This window comes from Mollisia scopiformis, assembly GCF_001500285.1.
Source record: "Mollisia scopiformis unplaced genomic scaffold LY89scaffold_9, whole genome shotgun sequence".
Lineage (NCBI taxonomy): Eukaryota > Fungi > Ascomycota > Leotiomycetes > Helotiales > Mollisiaceae > Mollisia > Mollisia scopiformis.
This window is the reverse complement of record NW_017263589.1, coordinates 778526-793763: the sequence shown is the minus strand read 5'-3', so window position 1 is coordinate 793763 and position 15238 is coordinate 778526. Positions and strand designations below refer to the sequence as shown.

Here is a 15238-nt window from a genome sequence, read left to right as displayed (position 1 = left end):
AAGAGGGTGGACACATCGGAGCAGACATCTGTAGCGATCATAAAACTCGGAGACTAACCCTTTAAAGTATATTATGGGTCCAAAAACCAGATTTATATATGCAAAATATCCTATAGCAACGGCCCAACGACATATGATCTTCGTAACAGCTGTGTGCTCCGATGTGTCCACCCTCTTTACCAACTGAGGGGCGTTGCCGGAGATGCGTGTTCCAGATCTCAGATTGCGGGTTCTGAGCATATTTGGGTCAGGAAATTCCAATCGGACTCGGCATCTGCGTTGTGGTGACCACGTTTCTCTTCACAGCAATATTCACGCTTGAAAGCATATATTCAGGCTCTCTTCAAGTTTGATCCCGTCGAGACTTGGAGACTCCAAGGTGGAGAGTACGGTGTTCCTAGAGTCTCCAGTGAGCAAGTTTCTCGCACCTCTATCTCGCTTGCTGCGCTGCTCCCACCTCCCCACTCTTGTCTCAGAACGGGGCACCGATTTTGCGGATCTCCGCCGTCAAAAGAGATTTGGGCTTGTTAAAAGACGCCACAAACACCCCCAACAAAACTCTAAATCATCTCCAAGCGTACCCAAAGCCGGGAGTCCCTTCTGTGTTCGGTAGCATTCTGAACTTACCAGAGCGTCGGATTCCAGCCACTTGGCGACCCAGCGATAAGTCTGAAGATTGAGTTCTGATAAAGACCTAGGTATCGCCTGTAGAATTCATCTGACTCTGTTATAAATAGTATCCCCACCTAGAAGACGAGACTACGTGTAAGTGATCTTTTTCGTCGTATTCACATTTCCGAACGTCTGATAGCTCGATTTAATCCTATGACCCCAAATGTTCAGGAGCTCGATCCTGCCGATGTGGACGCCGCTCCTTGTTGGCAGCGGGTAGACGTTCCGCGAGTAGCGTTCTAGAAACAATATGGCGATATCTCGCGATTGGTTGGAGAGGTGGAAGGACTCTGAGTGGATCCGGGTTGTTCCTTGCATTGTCTCGCCTCCACTTGAGATTCACATAATCATGGAATCCATGGGGAAGTATAGGTCATGAAGTAGTCTTTATGTTGCCATTAAGTCTTTGCTTGACCCCGATTCCGAATGCTGAGAAGTAGCCTTTAAACTTCGATACACCCTTTCTGTAATACGTCCACACTCAGGAACAAAAATTTATTGCAAGGAAAATTGGAGGTAAAAAGGGGGGAGTCGAGACGATAAGCAGGTTTTGAAAGTACAGATCCATGCAATGCGCAGGAACTGCGCCGAGCCCCTTCGGAAGCCGGAAAGCACCTCTTTCAAGTAAATACTCCACTCTGGCCCACCTGCGAACAGAGGCTGCTTCACATCTGCATGCAAGTCTCTGGACCCATCATGGATCTGGGAAATCAGGCACCGCCTACCTTCTCAGATACCTCGGGGGATCAGTTCGATTGGTTTCATTCGATATTCTTGAACATGGGGTTGAGTTTCGCTTACTGATAGATGTTCGGATGGATTGTTGCTTGGACTTTGATGGATCCGCTGGAGGAATCATGATATATGGGGTGACTTGACTTGGAATTATTGAGCGTTGATCCCGTTGCTTACTTCTGAGAAGAGGTGGAGAAGATGACCACCAGTCCTCTTCAAGAGTTTGCCCTTTTCATTGTTGTTTTCTTTCCTCTGTTGGCACTTGTCGTGGTTTGTCTTCGAACATACAGTAGGATATCTACTGGTCAGTTTGGATGGGATGATGGGCTCATTATTGTTGCGATGGTCAGTTCTTTGCCAAGTCGATATGTGTATAAAACATCTTACTGAGGAGACTATAGGCTATGGCCATCGGAGAGAGTTATGTGACATGGATGTGTAAGTCTGGATGAAGCTTTTTTTTTGATACTCAATGACTGACAATCCCAGATATCAAGACCAATTTCGTTGGGATACATATCTACGATATACCAGCAGATGTTGACCCCGTCCCCGGTCTCAAGGTACTTGCTCCTCTTCGGATTTGTCAAACCATCGCCAACAAGACTAATCCTCCACACAGTACAATTATGCAGTCCAAGTACTCTACAACCCCGTGCTGGCGATCGTCAAAAATTCAATCCTCATGTTTCTCCTCCGCTTGACCGGAACCCGAAAAGCAGTCCGCTACACGATCCTGGGTCTCATCGCCGTCAACACGGCCCTCATGATAGCAATCTTCATAACAGTAATCTTCCAATGTCTCCCCATCGCCTACAACTGGGACACAACCATCAAAGGCGGCCACTGCGTAGCACAAGGTGCTTTCTACGTTGCTACAACCACCCTCACTTTATTCACCGATATCCTCGTCCTGGCACTACCATTCTGGATCGTCATGGGTCTGAAAATGGAACGCAAAACTAAGATTGCCGTTATCGGCATCTTCTTCCTTGGATTCATGCAAGTCTTCCTTCCCTCCAATCTCCCAGCAAAATCTAATCATGTCAGTGTCACGGTGATAGGTGTCATCCGAATGGTGCTCATAATTCAAGTATTCTTCCTCCCAGCAGGTCCCGACCCCACCTACACAATCGGTTTCTGCACCTCCGCCATCGAAATCAACGTCGCGATTATGACCGCCAGCGCCGCGGCCATGAAACCGCTTTTCAAGCGCTGGTTCCCGCGTTTCTTCTCCGCCTTGTCGAATAGTGGTCCCTATTCCGACGGCCCGTACGCAGGCGGGACTGGTCGTTACACGAGGAATGGGACGAATGGGACGAAGCATAAGAGTGTGCTGAAGGGGGGACATGGGGGGTTTGAGTTGAAGGGTATGAGGGGTGAGAGAGGGTTGACTGAGATTCAGAGCCAGAATAGGGATGGGAGCGAGGAGGAGATTATGACGTTTGATGGGATTGTGAAGACGACGAATGTGTCGGTTAAGTATGCGGAGAGGGATGTGGATAGTGTGAGGGCGGGGCAGCATAGTAGGAAGACGTCGGATTATGGGATGAGGACATCGGTGGAGAGTTTGTGAGCGCCGGTCGCTTGGGATGTAAGTTATGATACTAGGAACAATATATGAAGATTCACGTCCATGAGAGCTTTCGCTGCTTCCTCTCCCCTTTTCATAAGCGTGTCGTATTGTGAGGTCTGGTACACATCTCTGCCTTAAACAAGCACACGTATTATGAACAACCTAAGGGTAAGCCAGCAACTCCAATTCCTTCCACTCCTCACTACTCCCAAGCCTCCTCCTGACCGGCTCTAGCACACAATTCAAACTCCTCGCAACAGCCAATTTCAAATCCTCCTCACCCATCCTCCAACACCTAAAATCCTCCTCAATCTCGTCGTAACTCTTATAATGCTTCCTCACGCACTCCCCAAAACACCAAATCGCCACCTCAATTGTAAATAATGTTCCTTCCGGCGCATCTGCACTGACGAATGCATCATTCGCGAACTCATCTTTATGGTGCTCTAAACGAAGCTCGCTAAGGGGTATGAGTATAGTGCGCAGGATACCCAAGACGGCGTTGTCAGTCGAGTATCCACCATGGCTTTCTCCAATGGGTATCTCCATGATCTTGTCGGTGACTGTCCTTGCATCGTCCAGGAACTCGATTTTCGCACTGGCGGGGTCTGAAGAAGACATTTTGCCGCCTTTGAGACCGGGTGCCATGGCGTTCATTAGGTATTGGCGTTTTCTGTAGCCGAGCTGGGGAATGATTTTTGAGGCATGTTGGAAGATTGGACGCTAATTTTGGTGAGTGGAAGGCAATTTGTGGGAGGGGTGGAGGGAGGTTTACTTGATCTTCTCCTCCGAACTGAATGTCTGTGTCAAGATGGATGTCCGCGAGGTATTGGTGTACACAACATAGTAGTGGACTTAGGGTTTTAGTTCTGCCTTCTTCGTCCATAGTGTCTGGAGTATCTTGTTGTGTCATGAGGGAACAGCATCTGCTGAAGTCGGACACGAATGATTTGGTATATGCATAGGATGATTCTTGCACGAAGTGTATTCGGGATGTTTGGACGCCCAGGGATTGTAAAATGGCGGTGACGAGCAAGTGGTAGTATCTCCTGCGATGTTCTACAAGTTCCCGAGGTTGGGGATGAAGGTAATTGATCAAGAAACTGTAGATGTCGGCGTACAGAACAGTGACCTGCATTGACAGTCAGCAGAAATACTTCCCCGGGAGTGGATTACTGTACATCGAGTCCTGCTCTAAGAAAGTCAACAATCTTTGCCAAAGGAACAAGATATCCAATATGTGCTGACTTTCTCATTAGCAAGATCAATTCGTGAGCATGTTTTCCGCTCACGTTTCCCTGTTGGCGCGGTTCCTGTTTCTCGTTTAGCCAAGAGTCCATCTAAGGTGGGAGACTGTACCCCAGAATATCTTCGCTTTCTTCTTTGTTCTCAGGATTTCCTTGATGGCCTGTTTACCATCTTGATTCAGGAATTGTTGTCGCCGTACGAGGACATCGAACTTCTCCTCCACTGTCGATGATGCATTCATATTTTACAGACTGATTATCACCACGACGCAAATGTCGACATATACGAAAGCAGATATGAACCTCCTTGGAGACACTAGACTTAATCCCCAGAGCAGGCCGATGCAAGAAACAGCAAAGATTAACAATAAGAAACAGCAGGAAAGTGTTCTGATTTGTGCTCGAACAGTGACACAAGTTCGTGATTCTAGGGTCAGTCGCACGGGGAACATCCATCATATCTATGATACGTTCAGACATTGCCATGCTGTTGGGAACGAAACGCCATACTGCGACTGGATGCTGGACCATTGAGAAAAAGGAACAAGGTGGACCAAGACACTGTCACCGCAAGTACAGTACTCACGAGTGATCCGATTCGGTTCGGACCTGGCTTGGATCCTGGGGCCAGTAACATCTTGCATGATATGCTGAATGTTAGCCTCATGCTCGCGCGAACGCTGATGGTGATCCCGTACTCGATTGAGAATAAAGTAGAAAGGAACACGATCTCTTGGTGCCGAATCGTCGTCGAGAGATGAATTGACTTCTGCGAGGGCGATATGTCTCAGTAAAGCCTCGAGCTATCAATTTGACCGACAAAATTGTCGCCATGGAGTCTGCTCAGGGGAACTCCATCTGAGATCGTTCCTGCGGTGCCCCTGCTCAGGGCAGCAGAGTTGAATTCTAACCTCCAAGAGCTGACTCCAGCCATTGTTGGGAGTACATGCAGCCAGGAAGCAATCTCACTTGAACGTGCAGACGTCTAAAGCTGAACCTATCGGGGAGACAAAGTCTGATGTCGGTGAGCACTGGTCTCACTACGTGGACGTGGCGGCGAGTCACGGATACACCTAGCGGCCCGCTCCTTGTGGATGGATCCAGCTAGCCACTGACCCACTGTCCACTCAATAATGAAAGAATATGTACGAGACATGGAAACAATTGTTCCAGAGTGCGATAAGTAGGCATGCGTGCCCAAAGTCTGTTTGCTTTTCGCAGCCGCAAATCTAATCTCGCATTGTGGCGGTGAGACTTCTGATGCAGTTAGAGGATATGGCAACATCAGAAACTTTGAACGTGGATTAGCTTTCAAAACATACTCGCCAGAATGTCACAATGACTAGGAGTATGATTGGAAGACTGACCAGATTTGCACTATCAACCTCAACAAAACGCATGACAAGATTGAGGGAACCCGAATTGCTTTCTCTACCATATTCCAGGATGACAACATACCACACTCATCTCGAACACCCAGGGAGTTTCCAAATTTCCATACCATTCCCAACGATCAACACCTTCTGCTCTTGGGATTCATGAACATGATTATTCCGGGCTCTCAAAAATACCACATCTCCAATATCAGCGACAGAGGTGAACTCATCGCTCGGATTCTGGATGTTGACAATGCTCAAGTCACCGGCCGTACTAGTCGAGAGTTGGACATGCCACTCTTTAATCCTTTGATCATTGCTCGAGGACACAATTTTGACGATGTCCATCGATGGGCTGACTTCATCTATGGGGACAATGCAGAGTCCAGTGATGGCAGCTGCATGTGCTGATCTCAAGATGTAGCTCAATGGTTTCGTAACTGCAGCTTCACTGGGGAGCTGGTTTATGGAGTAAATCGAGACTCCTAAGGCATTGTCGTCTCCGCCAGTGACAACCAAGAACGCGTCAGTATACTTGACGAAGTCCAAAGACTTGATAGTGTTCTGGTGGATTTTCCGAGTTCCAAGGAAAGTAAACTCCGAGGGCGAGGATCCACAAATTGTCTTCGGTGGTGAGAGATCGATTCTCCATAAGCTGATGTTGCCATCGGTGGCTGCCGTTATGATGTGTACTTCTTTGGGGGAGACTCGAAGGTGTCGAATCTGCGTCAAGCAAGAGGATGTGTATATCCCCTTTGCCACCAAGCAAAATCTGTTCTGCTTGGAGTACGTGTAGGTTCGCATTGTCGAATCTGAATACGCTAAGCTGACCAACAAGTTATCACCATCAACATCAGAAACATCTAAACTCATAATTCTCAAGTCTCGGTCGGCGCTCTGATCAGGACAGGCTGCTTCACAAACAACTCCCAGACCGAATCCAGGAATACGTTCAATTGACCACAGGAAAAACTCTTCGTTCCCACCACTACTGAAAAGGTAGTTCAAGCCATGCCATTGTAGGTGCTGAATACCCGCGGAATGGTTCTGCATAATAGCATGACAGTGAAGCCGGTGCTCTAAAGGCTTACCATCATCGTCGTAGCTCCAGATGCGTATCGCTGTGTCTTCAGCACCAGTTGCCACATATTCCCCATTTGGGGAAACGGCGCATGCTTTGATCTCTCGACCGTGTCCGCTTCGCTTCACGATCGTGTGAGATGGAGCTTGCTGTGAATATATGTATAACTTCGATGCCTTACTATATGCGAAATGACCCCCAGAGGATTTTCGTAGTGGCGAATATGCATAGCTCCTGTGTGCACCTCCGCATTCAACACTCATGACCTCAAGTTGTTTGGTCTCGTTCCAGACGATGAAATTCTTTCCCTTGAATCCGTACAAAAGCAGCTCAGCACCGTCCAACCAAGCTGCCTCAACAATAGGACCAAATGGTAAGCTACCAACATGAACACAGCGAATAGCGCCATTATCGGATTTATCTATCGCGAAAATAGAATATACGCCATCACGTCCCGTTGTGAGGAAGTAGCTGGCCATGCTGTTTTCACTGGCTTGGTGTGGCAGAGGGATAATGGTGGTGATTGCGTCTTGGGTGGAAGTCATGCCTCTCCCCACTCCATGCAAGACAGCCCGATCTTCACGATCAAGGACTGCCAGTGAGCCAGTACGTGATCCAAGAACTAGTAAATCATCTATCCTCCCAGCAATTGTGACCATGAACTTCGGGGGAAGTGTGAACGTTGCGAAGAGGTGTATCAACCCTGTAGCGGTAGAACCAATGCTGAATAATGTTGCCATCCCAGTTCCCAAAGTAGTGACCAGCAATTCAAAGCCTTTCGTAGCTGGATTGAATATTTTGAACATATCTGCTACCTTGCCATTGACATTCCCGGCTTCCAGTAATATCGCACCACCGACATAGCAATAGATCTTGCCATTTGCTCCTGCTATATATGCCAAACCACATTCTGGAATGCCTTGAACAACAGAATATGATTTGAGGTCGTATTCGGCTGTTTTTGGAAGCTCTAATTCTTCCCATTGATGTGACACGCCAATCTTACTAAGTAAAACGCGTCCAAATGTGGTTGTAAGAAGTAGCTGGTTCTCAGAAATGAAGTCATATTTGTTGAAAGCATCTTTGACGATTTTCTTGGGTTTCTTCTTTTTGGGTGCCTCGTCATCTCCTAGCTCGACTTGGGGCGTGACGATCTCGATGGCCTCTGAGTCGAGCCCTTTGATAATGCTTTCGTCGACTGACGGGATGAGAGAAAGATGCTTGAGTATGTCTTCTTCAAGATCCCATGAGTTGCATTGAACATCGGTGTTCCCAGGAGAAGATATTCCGTAAGATGGTCCCAACTCATCATGGCACGAGGCTCGGGAAGACTCCTCTTCAAGAAGACTTACAGCACGTGAAGATATTTTGCCATCTGCTCCACCTGTAGCAAGAATGGCTGCCAATGGATTACAATAGTGTAGCGCTGTTGACCAAATATGCTTTCCACTGTGGAAAGCGAACGTGCTTACATGCATTAGCCTCAAAGTTTCCGAGGTATGATCGGCTTTGGGGTTTGAAGCGGTACAAGAGTCGATGTTCAAACTCCACTGCTGAGTCGATGAGTCCTCTCCAAAGGACAACAGGCTCACTAACGATGGACTCAGACATCCTTGATCCACGAGAAATTTAACCCGCCAGATTCTAGAAGCATGAGCCATGACTGTGGCGATGCACCTGTTTTCTGATTGAGCTTGATCATCACTATTTGGACCGAAACCCGTTTCCCGTACAAGACCTACTTGGTCATTCACTGTTCTAGTTGGGGAGTCTGTTGTAAGATCCCAAACCCGAATAGTTCGATCATCGCTGCAGCTCGCAAGCAATCGACCCCGACGCTTGCATGCAAGTGTCAAAGGCGGGGAGATGTTGACTCCAAAGATTGAGCCTTCGTGGCCTGTGAAGGTAAACAATACTTGGGTAGTTCCTGAGCTCGAACATGACCAGATAATGATTTCTCCAAAGACTGTCCCTGCAGCTACCAGGATCTCGCCAGAAGGTTCGGCCAAGATATGTGCCGAATACAAGATTGACCTCGACGGGGAAGCCACTGTCTCGAACTCGATGAATGATGAAGTCTTGTCGAGTGTTGCGCGAACAACAGTGTTATGAGCTGTAATGAGGAAACAACAGCCAGGAACGAGTGGAGAAAGAGCCGCATCAAGAATCCAGTCAGACGCTTCGGCAGCTGCCACGGCGATGCGAGTTAGACTTTGCGCGAGGATCTGTTCGAAGTCATGTGTCCTAAGCAGGGTCAAGAAAGACCCGCCCCAGATCAAGATATGTACATCATCGTCTTGGGCGTTCTTTGCAGCGATGATTCCATGAATAGCTTGGCCATCGAAGACTTTACACTGGCCCAACAGCTTGGAATTTTCTGCTTCGAATATCTTTAAGAATGATCCTTCTCCAGCTAAAAGGAGAAGTGGCCCATCTGGGCTTTGGTAGAACTCCAAAGCAGTGATGGGATTCAAGATATGATCATGCTACAAACTGTTAGCTTTAGCAAGGACTCATCAATATTTGTAGCAAACCTGAAGTGACATTGGCATGTTCTAAACGTTAACCAGTCTGCTTGGTGACTCAGATGCAATAAGTTGGCTTGATGGAACGCTCATTGCGCAATTTTATTCATTTCTTATTGACTTTCTGAGTGCTGATATTGGCGAACAAGTCTTGATATTGTAATAGGTTTGATGAATATCTTTGCACACGATTTGGGTTGGAGGTGTGAATTTTTGCCAAGCGAAAGCAGCCAAGAGAGGAAGGAGGGGCTAGCTCCTCGACTTACATAATCCCGCTCCGCCCCGTCCCGCTCTGCGAACTCCATTCCATCTCAGAATAGCTCTCCTGCAGTACTTAATCGTTGTCAGAAGCCAAAAACTAGTCGAGAAATGGGTGAAAAGGTTGCATATTGAACATCTTCCAATAGGACTTCTGCCGGGTGATAAGCCACAACTTTTCATGCAGGGTCTTACTGTCCCTGGCCCCAATGACGCAGCACCTTCTCGCCGAGGTAGAATTAACATGTGAGGAAACAACTTCCAATACCACATCGCGAAGGCAAGCTAGGCAACAGACACATCTTTCGACGCCGCGACCATGGACAGCAAATTGCATTGCTCGGCTAGATCCATCGCGCTGTTGTCTATTTTGCCAACGAGTCCTTGATCCTCTGACAGCCAATCCTTCATTACCCATCCTTCTCGATGGTAAACCCACATCGAAATCCCAACAGTTTGAAAAGCACATGCTTTCTGCCGCATCGCCCGCGATTTCAGAAAAGGCTACAAGATAACGAGATACCTTGATCGACCCTCGAACTGACATTTTCCCTAGAGGATAGAACCCTTTATTTCAAGCCATCATGATTGGGATTTCGAAGGCCGAATTCTACTTCATACGATCTTGTATTATTGGTCTCCACTACCTTGCTCCTCTATGCCTCTTATACTGTGCTTTTGTCGTTGCACTCTATGGCTTGAAGACGGCTGTCACGTCTCCAGTCCCTCTGGTGATTGAGAGCTTAGCAGTAGCAGAGTCTCTGTTCTTCCTCTTCGTCTACATTCCATACCGCTACTATCTCCAAAAAGACGCAATCCATCCGCCAGCTCCAACTCGCGAAGAACGAAGAGAGCTTTTTCGACGTTGCGATGAGAATATTCCGGACCCCGAGCTATACTTACAGAAGTGGTTCTTGGGTTGCGATTCAAGGGAGATCAAGCGCGAGAACTTCAAAGAATTTCTCCTGTGGGCTTTCTTCAACCGTGGCGGACCACCCGGGGATGACGATGAGGAGCTGGAAGAGTATGTTGTCGCGACAGAGAAATTACTTGGTCGGCCCATAGAGGCGGGCAGAGGCAAAGCAGTATGCTTGCGCCTGACACTGGATCGAGTAGAAATGCTTCATCGAAGCTTGACTTGGTATTGGGTAAGCTCCTGCATATTTTGATTAATCAATGCTAACATGAGCATTCCACTAGTGCGTCGGTTTCGTTGACTTCCTCACATACATGCGACTACTCTTCCATGGATTCCACTTTCATCGAACGAAGCTATCTCGATTCTTCTATTTATTCCCGTTTCGATTCCAGAGTCTCTTCACTACATATCGATCACCAGCAAAACATACCACATATTGGCATCGACCACATACATCAAAGACCAAGCTACCTGTAGTTTTCATACATGGGATCGGAATTGGTCTCTACCCCTATACCAAGTTCCTGAACGAGTTGAACTCCACTGCTGGGATCGAGTCATCTGATCCAAATGATCAAGTTGGGATTATTGCTATCGAAATTATGCCAGTGTCGTTTCGAATCTGCCATCACGCTTTGAGTCGTACCGAGATGTGTTCCGAGATTGATGAAATCCTTCTGAAACATTTTGACCCCGAGCAGAAGTTCGTCCTGGTGTCCCACTCATATGGCACAGTGATTACGACACATCTTCTCAAGACACCATCTATTGCGAAACGGATTGGACCCATTGTCTTAATCGATCCAGTATCGATATTGCTACACCTGCCAGATGTGGCATACAACTTCACTCGGAGACAACCTAAACGTGCAAACGAGCATCAATTGTACTATTTTGCGAGCATGGATATGGGTGTCAGCCATACCCTGAGCAGACATTTCTTCTGGAACGAGAATGTCTTGTGGAAGGAAGACTTCAAAGATCGGAGAGTGACTGTCAGCTTGGGTGGTCGAGATTTGATTGTCGATACCGAATCCGTGGGCACCTATCTTGCATTAGAGTCTGGAAATGGCCTGACGAATGAAAGTTCGAATGGCCATGCAAATGGGCACGCGAACGGAAACGGGACGCTCATCGATTTAGGTGAAGATGACGCAAATGATTCGACTGTTGAAATGGACGAAGAGAGTGTAGTCTCAGAAACAACCACCGACGAGGCCACTTGGAAGTCCCGTTCTTGGACTGGGAGTGGTATCGACATCCTCTGGTTTAAGAATCTTGATCATGCCCAGGTTTTCGACAAGGCTGCTACGAGAAAGATGCTTATTTCTGCGATTCGAACGTATTGTGAAGAGACATAGGACATCTACATTTGCTAAAATCACCAAATCACCACTCCAGCTTATTTACGAAGAGAGGAGATTCACGATTCACGATTCACAATTCACGGACATAGAAGGCCATTCTAGTTTTGCACGACCTGGTGAAGAAACGTCATCTGCAATCTGGTTCAACAATTCCACTTAATACGTCAGATTAATAGATTGAAAACCAGCAATCATAAGGCTTCAGAGACTTTTGGAAATTATTCCGAGCTCCTTAAAAGAGCCCAAACACGATCATATAGAAGATATGATCTGCCACATGTATCTCCTCTTCCAGTCAAGGTTTCAATTGTACCCTACATAAATGAGACTTTTATGTTTCCTGCAACCTCGCAATAGAGAACCAGGCGTTAGTCATGCATAGAACCTGACACAAAATGCATGACTATGAAGCGTATGCTTCATAGCGTTGTCTCCGACTTTTCATCCCAAAATTATGAGTGATGTTGGATACGGCAATGATATCCGTAATCATTTGAATGTTCGTCTGCCTTACTCACAACTGTCTTGCCGCTGGTGGCCGCAATTCATGAGAGACCTTGTCATTAGAACAAACATCGTGCATTCTCCAATTACTTCTGAAATCAGCGTTGGCTCGACGTCTATACAGGCCAATCGCCTTATTACCGGGTTTGCCTCCGCCGTTGAAGCTATTCATTTGGTGGGATTTCATGGTTCCCAAGACGAATCAAGTTGGAGAGCCGGCATGGGCTGAATATTGATGGCTGAAAAGTGCTGCAGTAGTGTGGAGAGCGCATGGAGGACAAGGCTGATGGAGGGGTCGAGGGACCAGCCTTGTTCACACATTTTACCGGACACACTCCGCAAAAGTGGACAACGCCTAGGATGACGAAGCCCGAGTGGTTTCCGTTTTTATTATGAGCCGGTTTGAGTTTGTTGCACAAGACCAGACAAGGCTAATCAGACCATTCCCCGATTATGTGATCGCCGACCGCTTCGGGTATGCAAAAGGTTTGCCACGAAAATCAATGCTTCGAGTGATGGAACGCGAACAAAGACACCACCATGTCAAAGGAAATAAAGGACGAATTAGAAATCAAGAAAGACAGTTCTAATGGGGAAATGACAAACTAGAAACCTTCATTGGTGCCATTTAGAGTTAGCCTGAATCACGCCATACGAGGCTGCGTGAAGGTGCGATGGACCGCCGATGGTGCAAGAAATCCACGGCATTATAAAAGAGATTTCTTGTTCGAGTATTCGGGTGACCTCTAAACAACTCCCTGCTGCCATCTCTCGCAACTTCAACTTTCACATCCAGATATCCCAAATAAAACTCCAAGATGGCTACTGAAGAGAGACCTGCCTCGTAAGTCAGTTTCTTGTGCGTGAAGCTACCCCGCCATGCTTTCAAAGCATGAAGGCATTTCGATTGTAGGGTAACATCAGGTTATTCTGCCTGTTGGAATGCATGCATTCCATCCTACGATATCAATGAGCCTCAACGGAAGTACTGTGTTCATGGCAGCCGTTCAAGTTCCCATTCAATGCACTGCTAGAAGCATTTGCTGATTTGTCTTTGTCCAGCCTCCGTCTGGGTTCCATTGCCCCCAACTTCAAGGCCGAGACCACCCAAGGTCCCATCGATTTCCACGAGTTCATTGGCGACAAGTGGGTTGTTCTCTTCTCCCACCCCGAGGATTACACTCCCGTCTGCACCACCGAGCTCGGTGCGTTCGCAAAGCTCGAGCCTGAGTTCACCAAGCGTGGGGTCAAGTTGATCGGTCTTTCTGCCAACACCATCGAGTCGCACGGAGGATGGATCAAGGATATCGATGAGATCTCGGGCAGCAAGTTGAGCTTCCCCATTATCGGCGACAAGCAGCGAAAGGTCGCATACGCCTATGACATGTGAGTATCTTCCCATTCTGCCAAATAGTAAATGGGGCCGAGCTGATGCCGTCTATCTAGGCTTGACCACCAAGACACCACCAACGTTGATTCCAAGGGCATTGCATTCACCATCCGCTCTGTCTTCATCATCGACCCCAAGAAGACCATCCGCCTCATCCTCTCTTACCCTGCCTCCACTGGCCGCAACACCGCTGAGGTTCTCCGTGTCGTCGACTCACTTCAGACGGGTGACAAGCACCGCATCACCACACCCATCAACTGGATCCCAGGCGATGATGTGATCGTTCACCCCAGTGTCAAGAACGAGGAGGCCAAGACTCTGTTCCCTGACTTCCGCATCGTCAAGCCATACCTTCGATTTACCCCTTTGCCCAAGGAGAAGACATCCGCGGCTGTGTAAGTTGATGTTTGGGATGGAAGGGAAGGAACGGGAACGACATGATAATGGCTGGGAATTATTGCAACTAGCGGCATGAATTTTTGCGGGATTGATGATGGGAGTAACCTTTTTGAGATGCAAAAGGAAACAAAACAAAGAAATAAAAATATATCCTACATTCAGCTAGTGTCCCAATCGTGCTATGTCCAATTAGGTGTCTCAAGTTGTCAATTACAGCTGAAAGTTATTTCAGAGGAATGCTACGAGAGGGACTAGAATCTATGTGTTTATTACTTCATGTACAAATCTCTATTAAGTCATTATAGATACAGTAGTACAAGTATCCTCACATCTCACAGACAGATCCGGAGACGGAATATCGCATCCCGAAAAAAAAAGAGTCGAGTCTGGACCCCTCCTCCATGCGCGCTTCGGCAGGTCCCAGAAACCCATGGTGCTACACGGCACAACATTCAATCAAGCTGAAGCAAAGGCCCGATCAAAATTATATATCCACAACCTACCCGCACCTCAATAAGATCCCGTATCAAAAAAACAACAAGACTCTTTCGTCATCATTTATTCCAGAAGGCCGTCTTCCATTTTTTTGTGGGCAGCGCCACGTGGGAATCGAGCGTTTCGGACGAACAGCGCATGCTAATTGGGTTGGGGCTCCTCGCTCGGACTGTCTGAGCACAGCGCAGGTAGTAGTAAGCCGCCCGGCAGTGAATGGGCAGACACTGATCTGATCGTGTGCAGGGCAGGCTAGAGAATTACAGAGACGGACGGGGTTGAATGGGTTGTTGAGAGAAGTGAGGTGTGTATTCGCAGGCTGTTTATTGTTTGAACGGACGGAACTGGATCAAAGAGCCGAGAAAACGACACTCCATCCATCCCCGCCGCGGCCACACACGACGGAGATTGTGAGATAGTATTGGGGGTTTGGGACCTGAATCAGGAAGGACAAGGAAGGGCTGGTCCTCTTCTGCGAGTCGCGCGCAACGGGAAATACGGTACACACATTGGGAAGAGGATTACAAGAGAGAGTTCTGCGGTGTTCAACTCGAGCCGTGGACAGGGCGTCAACCTCAAGAGATCATCTCGACACATACCTGGTCGCCGGGTGTGTGCAAGGGCCGATCGAGCCTAGGTAGGAGCCTAGCAGCCTAGCAAACGGAGACAGGCGCTTCAGACTGCCTAGACTAGTTCT

The 15238-nt window shown here is 47.7% G+C and overlaps 6 protein-coding genes across 6 annotated transcripts; 4 read left to right on the top strand and 2 right to left on the bottom strand.

Annotated features, from left to right (window-relative positions):
- The first annotated feature begins 1298 nt into the window (after positions 1 to 1298).
- Positions 1299 to 3050, top strand: LY89DRAFT_504150 (uncharacterized protein). Its single transcript, XM_018207993.1, has 5 exons — positions 1299 to 1752; positions 1809 to 1845; positions 1897 to 1970; positions 2030 to 2409; positions 2458 to 3050. The coding sequence occupies exons 1-5, from the start codon at positions 1606 to 1608 to the stop codon at positions 2981 to 2983; spliced, it is 1164 nt and encodes a 387-aa protein (XP_018073101.1). The 5' UTR covers positions 1299 to 1605; the 3' UTR covers positions 2984 to 3050.
- Positions 3051 to 3084: 34 nt separating this feature from the next.
- LY89DRAFT_780753 (tyrosyl-tRNA synthetase) lies at positions 3085 to 4676 on the bottom strand. Its single transcript, XM_018222413.1, has 5 exons — positions 4343 to 4676; positions 4276 to 4296; positions 4165 to 4226; positions 3759 to 4115; positions 3085 to 3706 (listed from the first exon to the last, which is right to left on the bottom strand). Exons 1-5 carry the CDS (start codon positions 4470 to 4472, stop codon positions 3146 to 3148), a joined length of 1131 nt encoding a protein of 376 aa, XP_018073100.1. The 5' UTR covers positions 4473 to 4676; the 3' UTR covers positions 3085 to 3145.
- A 1017-nt stretch (positions 4677 to 5693) lies between these two features.
- LY89DRAFT_582116 (WD40 repeat-like protein) lies at positions 5694 to 9173 on the bottom strand (the record flags this gene model as incomplete). The annotated part of the gene is made up of 2 exons (XM_018209144.1): positions 5694 to 7793; positions 7839 to 9173. Coding segments are annotated over 2 exons (3435 nt in total), but the record flags the coding sequence as incomplete, so codon positions are not given.
- Positions 9174 to 9899: 726 nt separating this feature from the next.
- On the top strand, positions 9900 to 11980 carry LY89DRAFT_503672 (uncharacterized protein). Its single transcript, XM_018207989.1, has 2 exons — positions 9900 to 10618; positions 10671 to 11980. Exons 1-2 carry the CDS (start codon positions 10055 to 10057, stop codon positions 11748 to 11750), a joined length of 1644 nt encoding a protein of 547 aa, XP_018073098.1. The 5' UTR covers positions 9900 to 10054; the 3' UTR covers positions 11751 to 11980.
- Positions 11981 to 13011: 1031 nt separating this feature from the next.
- On the top strand, positions 13012 to 14331 carry LY89DRAFT_683631 (mitochondrial peroxiredoxin PRX1). Its single transcript, XM_018214736.1, has 3 exons — positions 13012 to 13104; positions 13323 to 13646; positions 13707 to 14331. Exons 1-3 carry the CDS (start codon positions 13079 to 13081, stop codon positions 14047 to 14049), a joined length of 693 nt encoding a protein of 230 aa, XP_018073097.1. The 5' UTR covers positions 13012 to 13078; the 3' UTR covers positions 14050 to 14331.
- On the top strand, positions 14298 to 15207 carry LY89DRAFT_503857 (uncharacterized protein). Its single transcript, XM_018207990.1, has 2 exons — positions 14298 to 14732; positions 14793 to 15207. Exons 1-2 carry the CDS (start codon positions 14451 to 14453, stop codon positions 14958 to 14960), a joined length of 450 nt encoding a protein of 149 aa, XP_018073096.1. The 5' UTR covers positions 14298 to 14450; the 3' UTR covers positions 14961 to 15207.
- Positions 15208 to 15238: the final 31 nt, after the last annotated feature.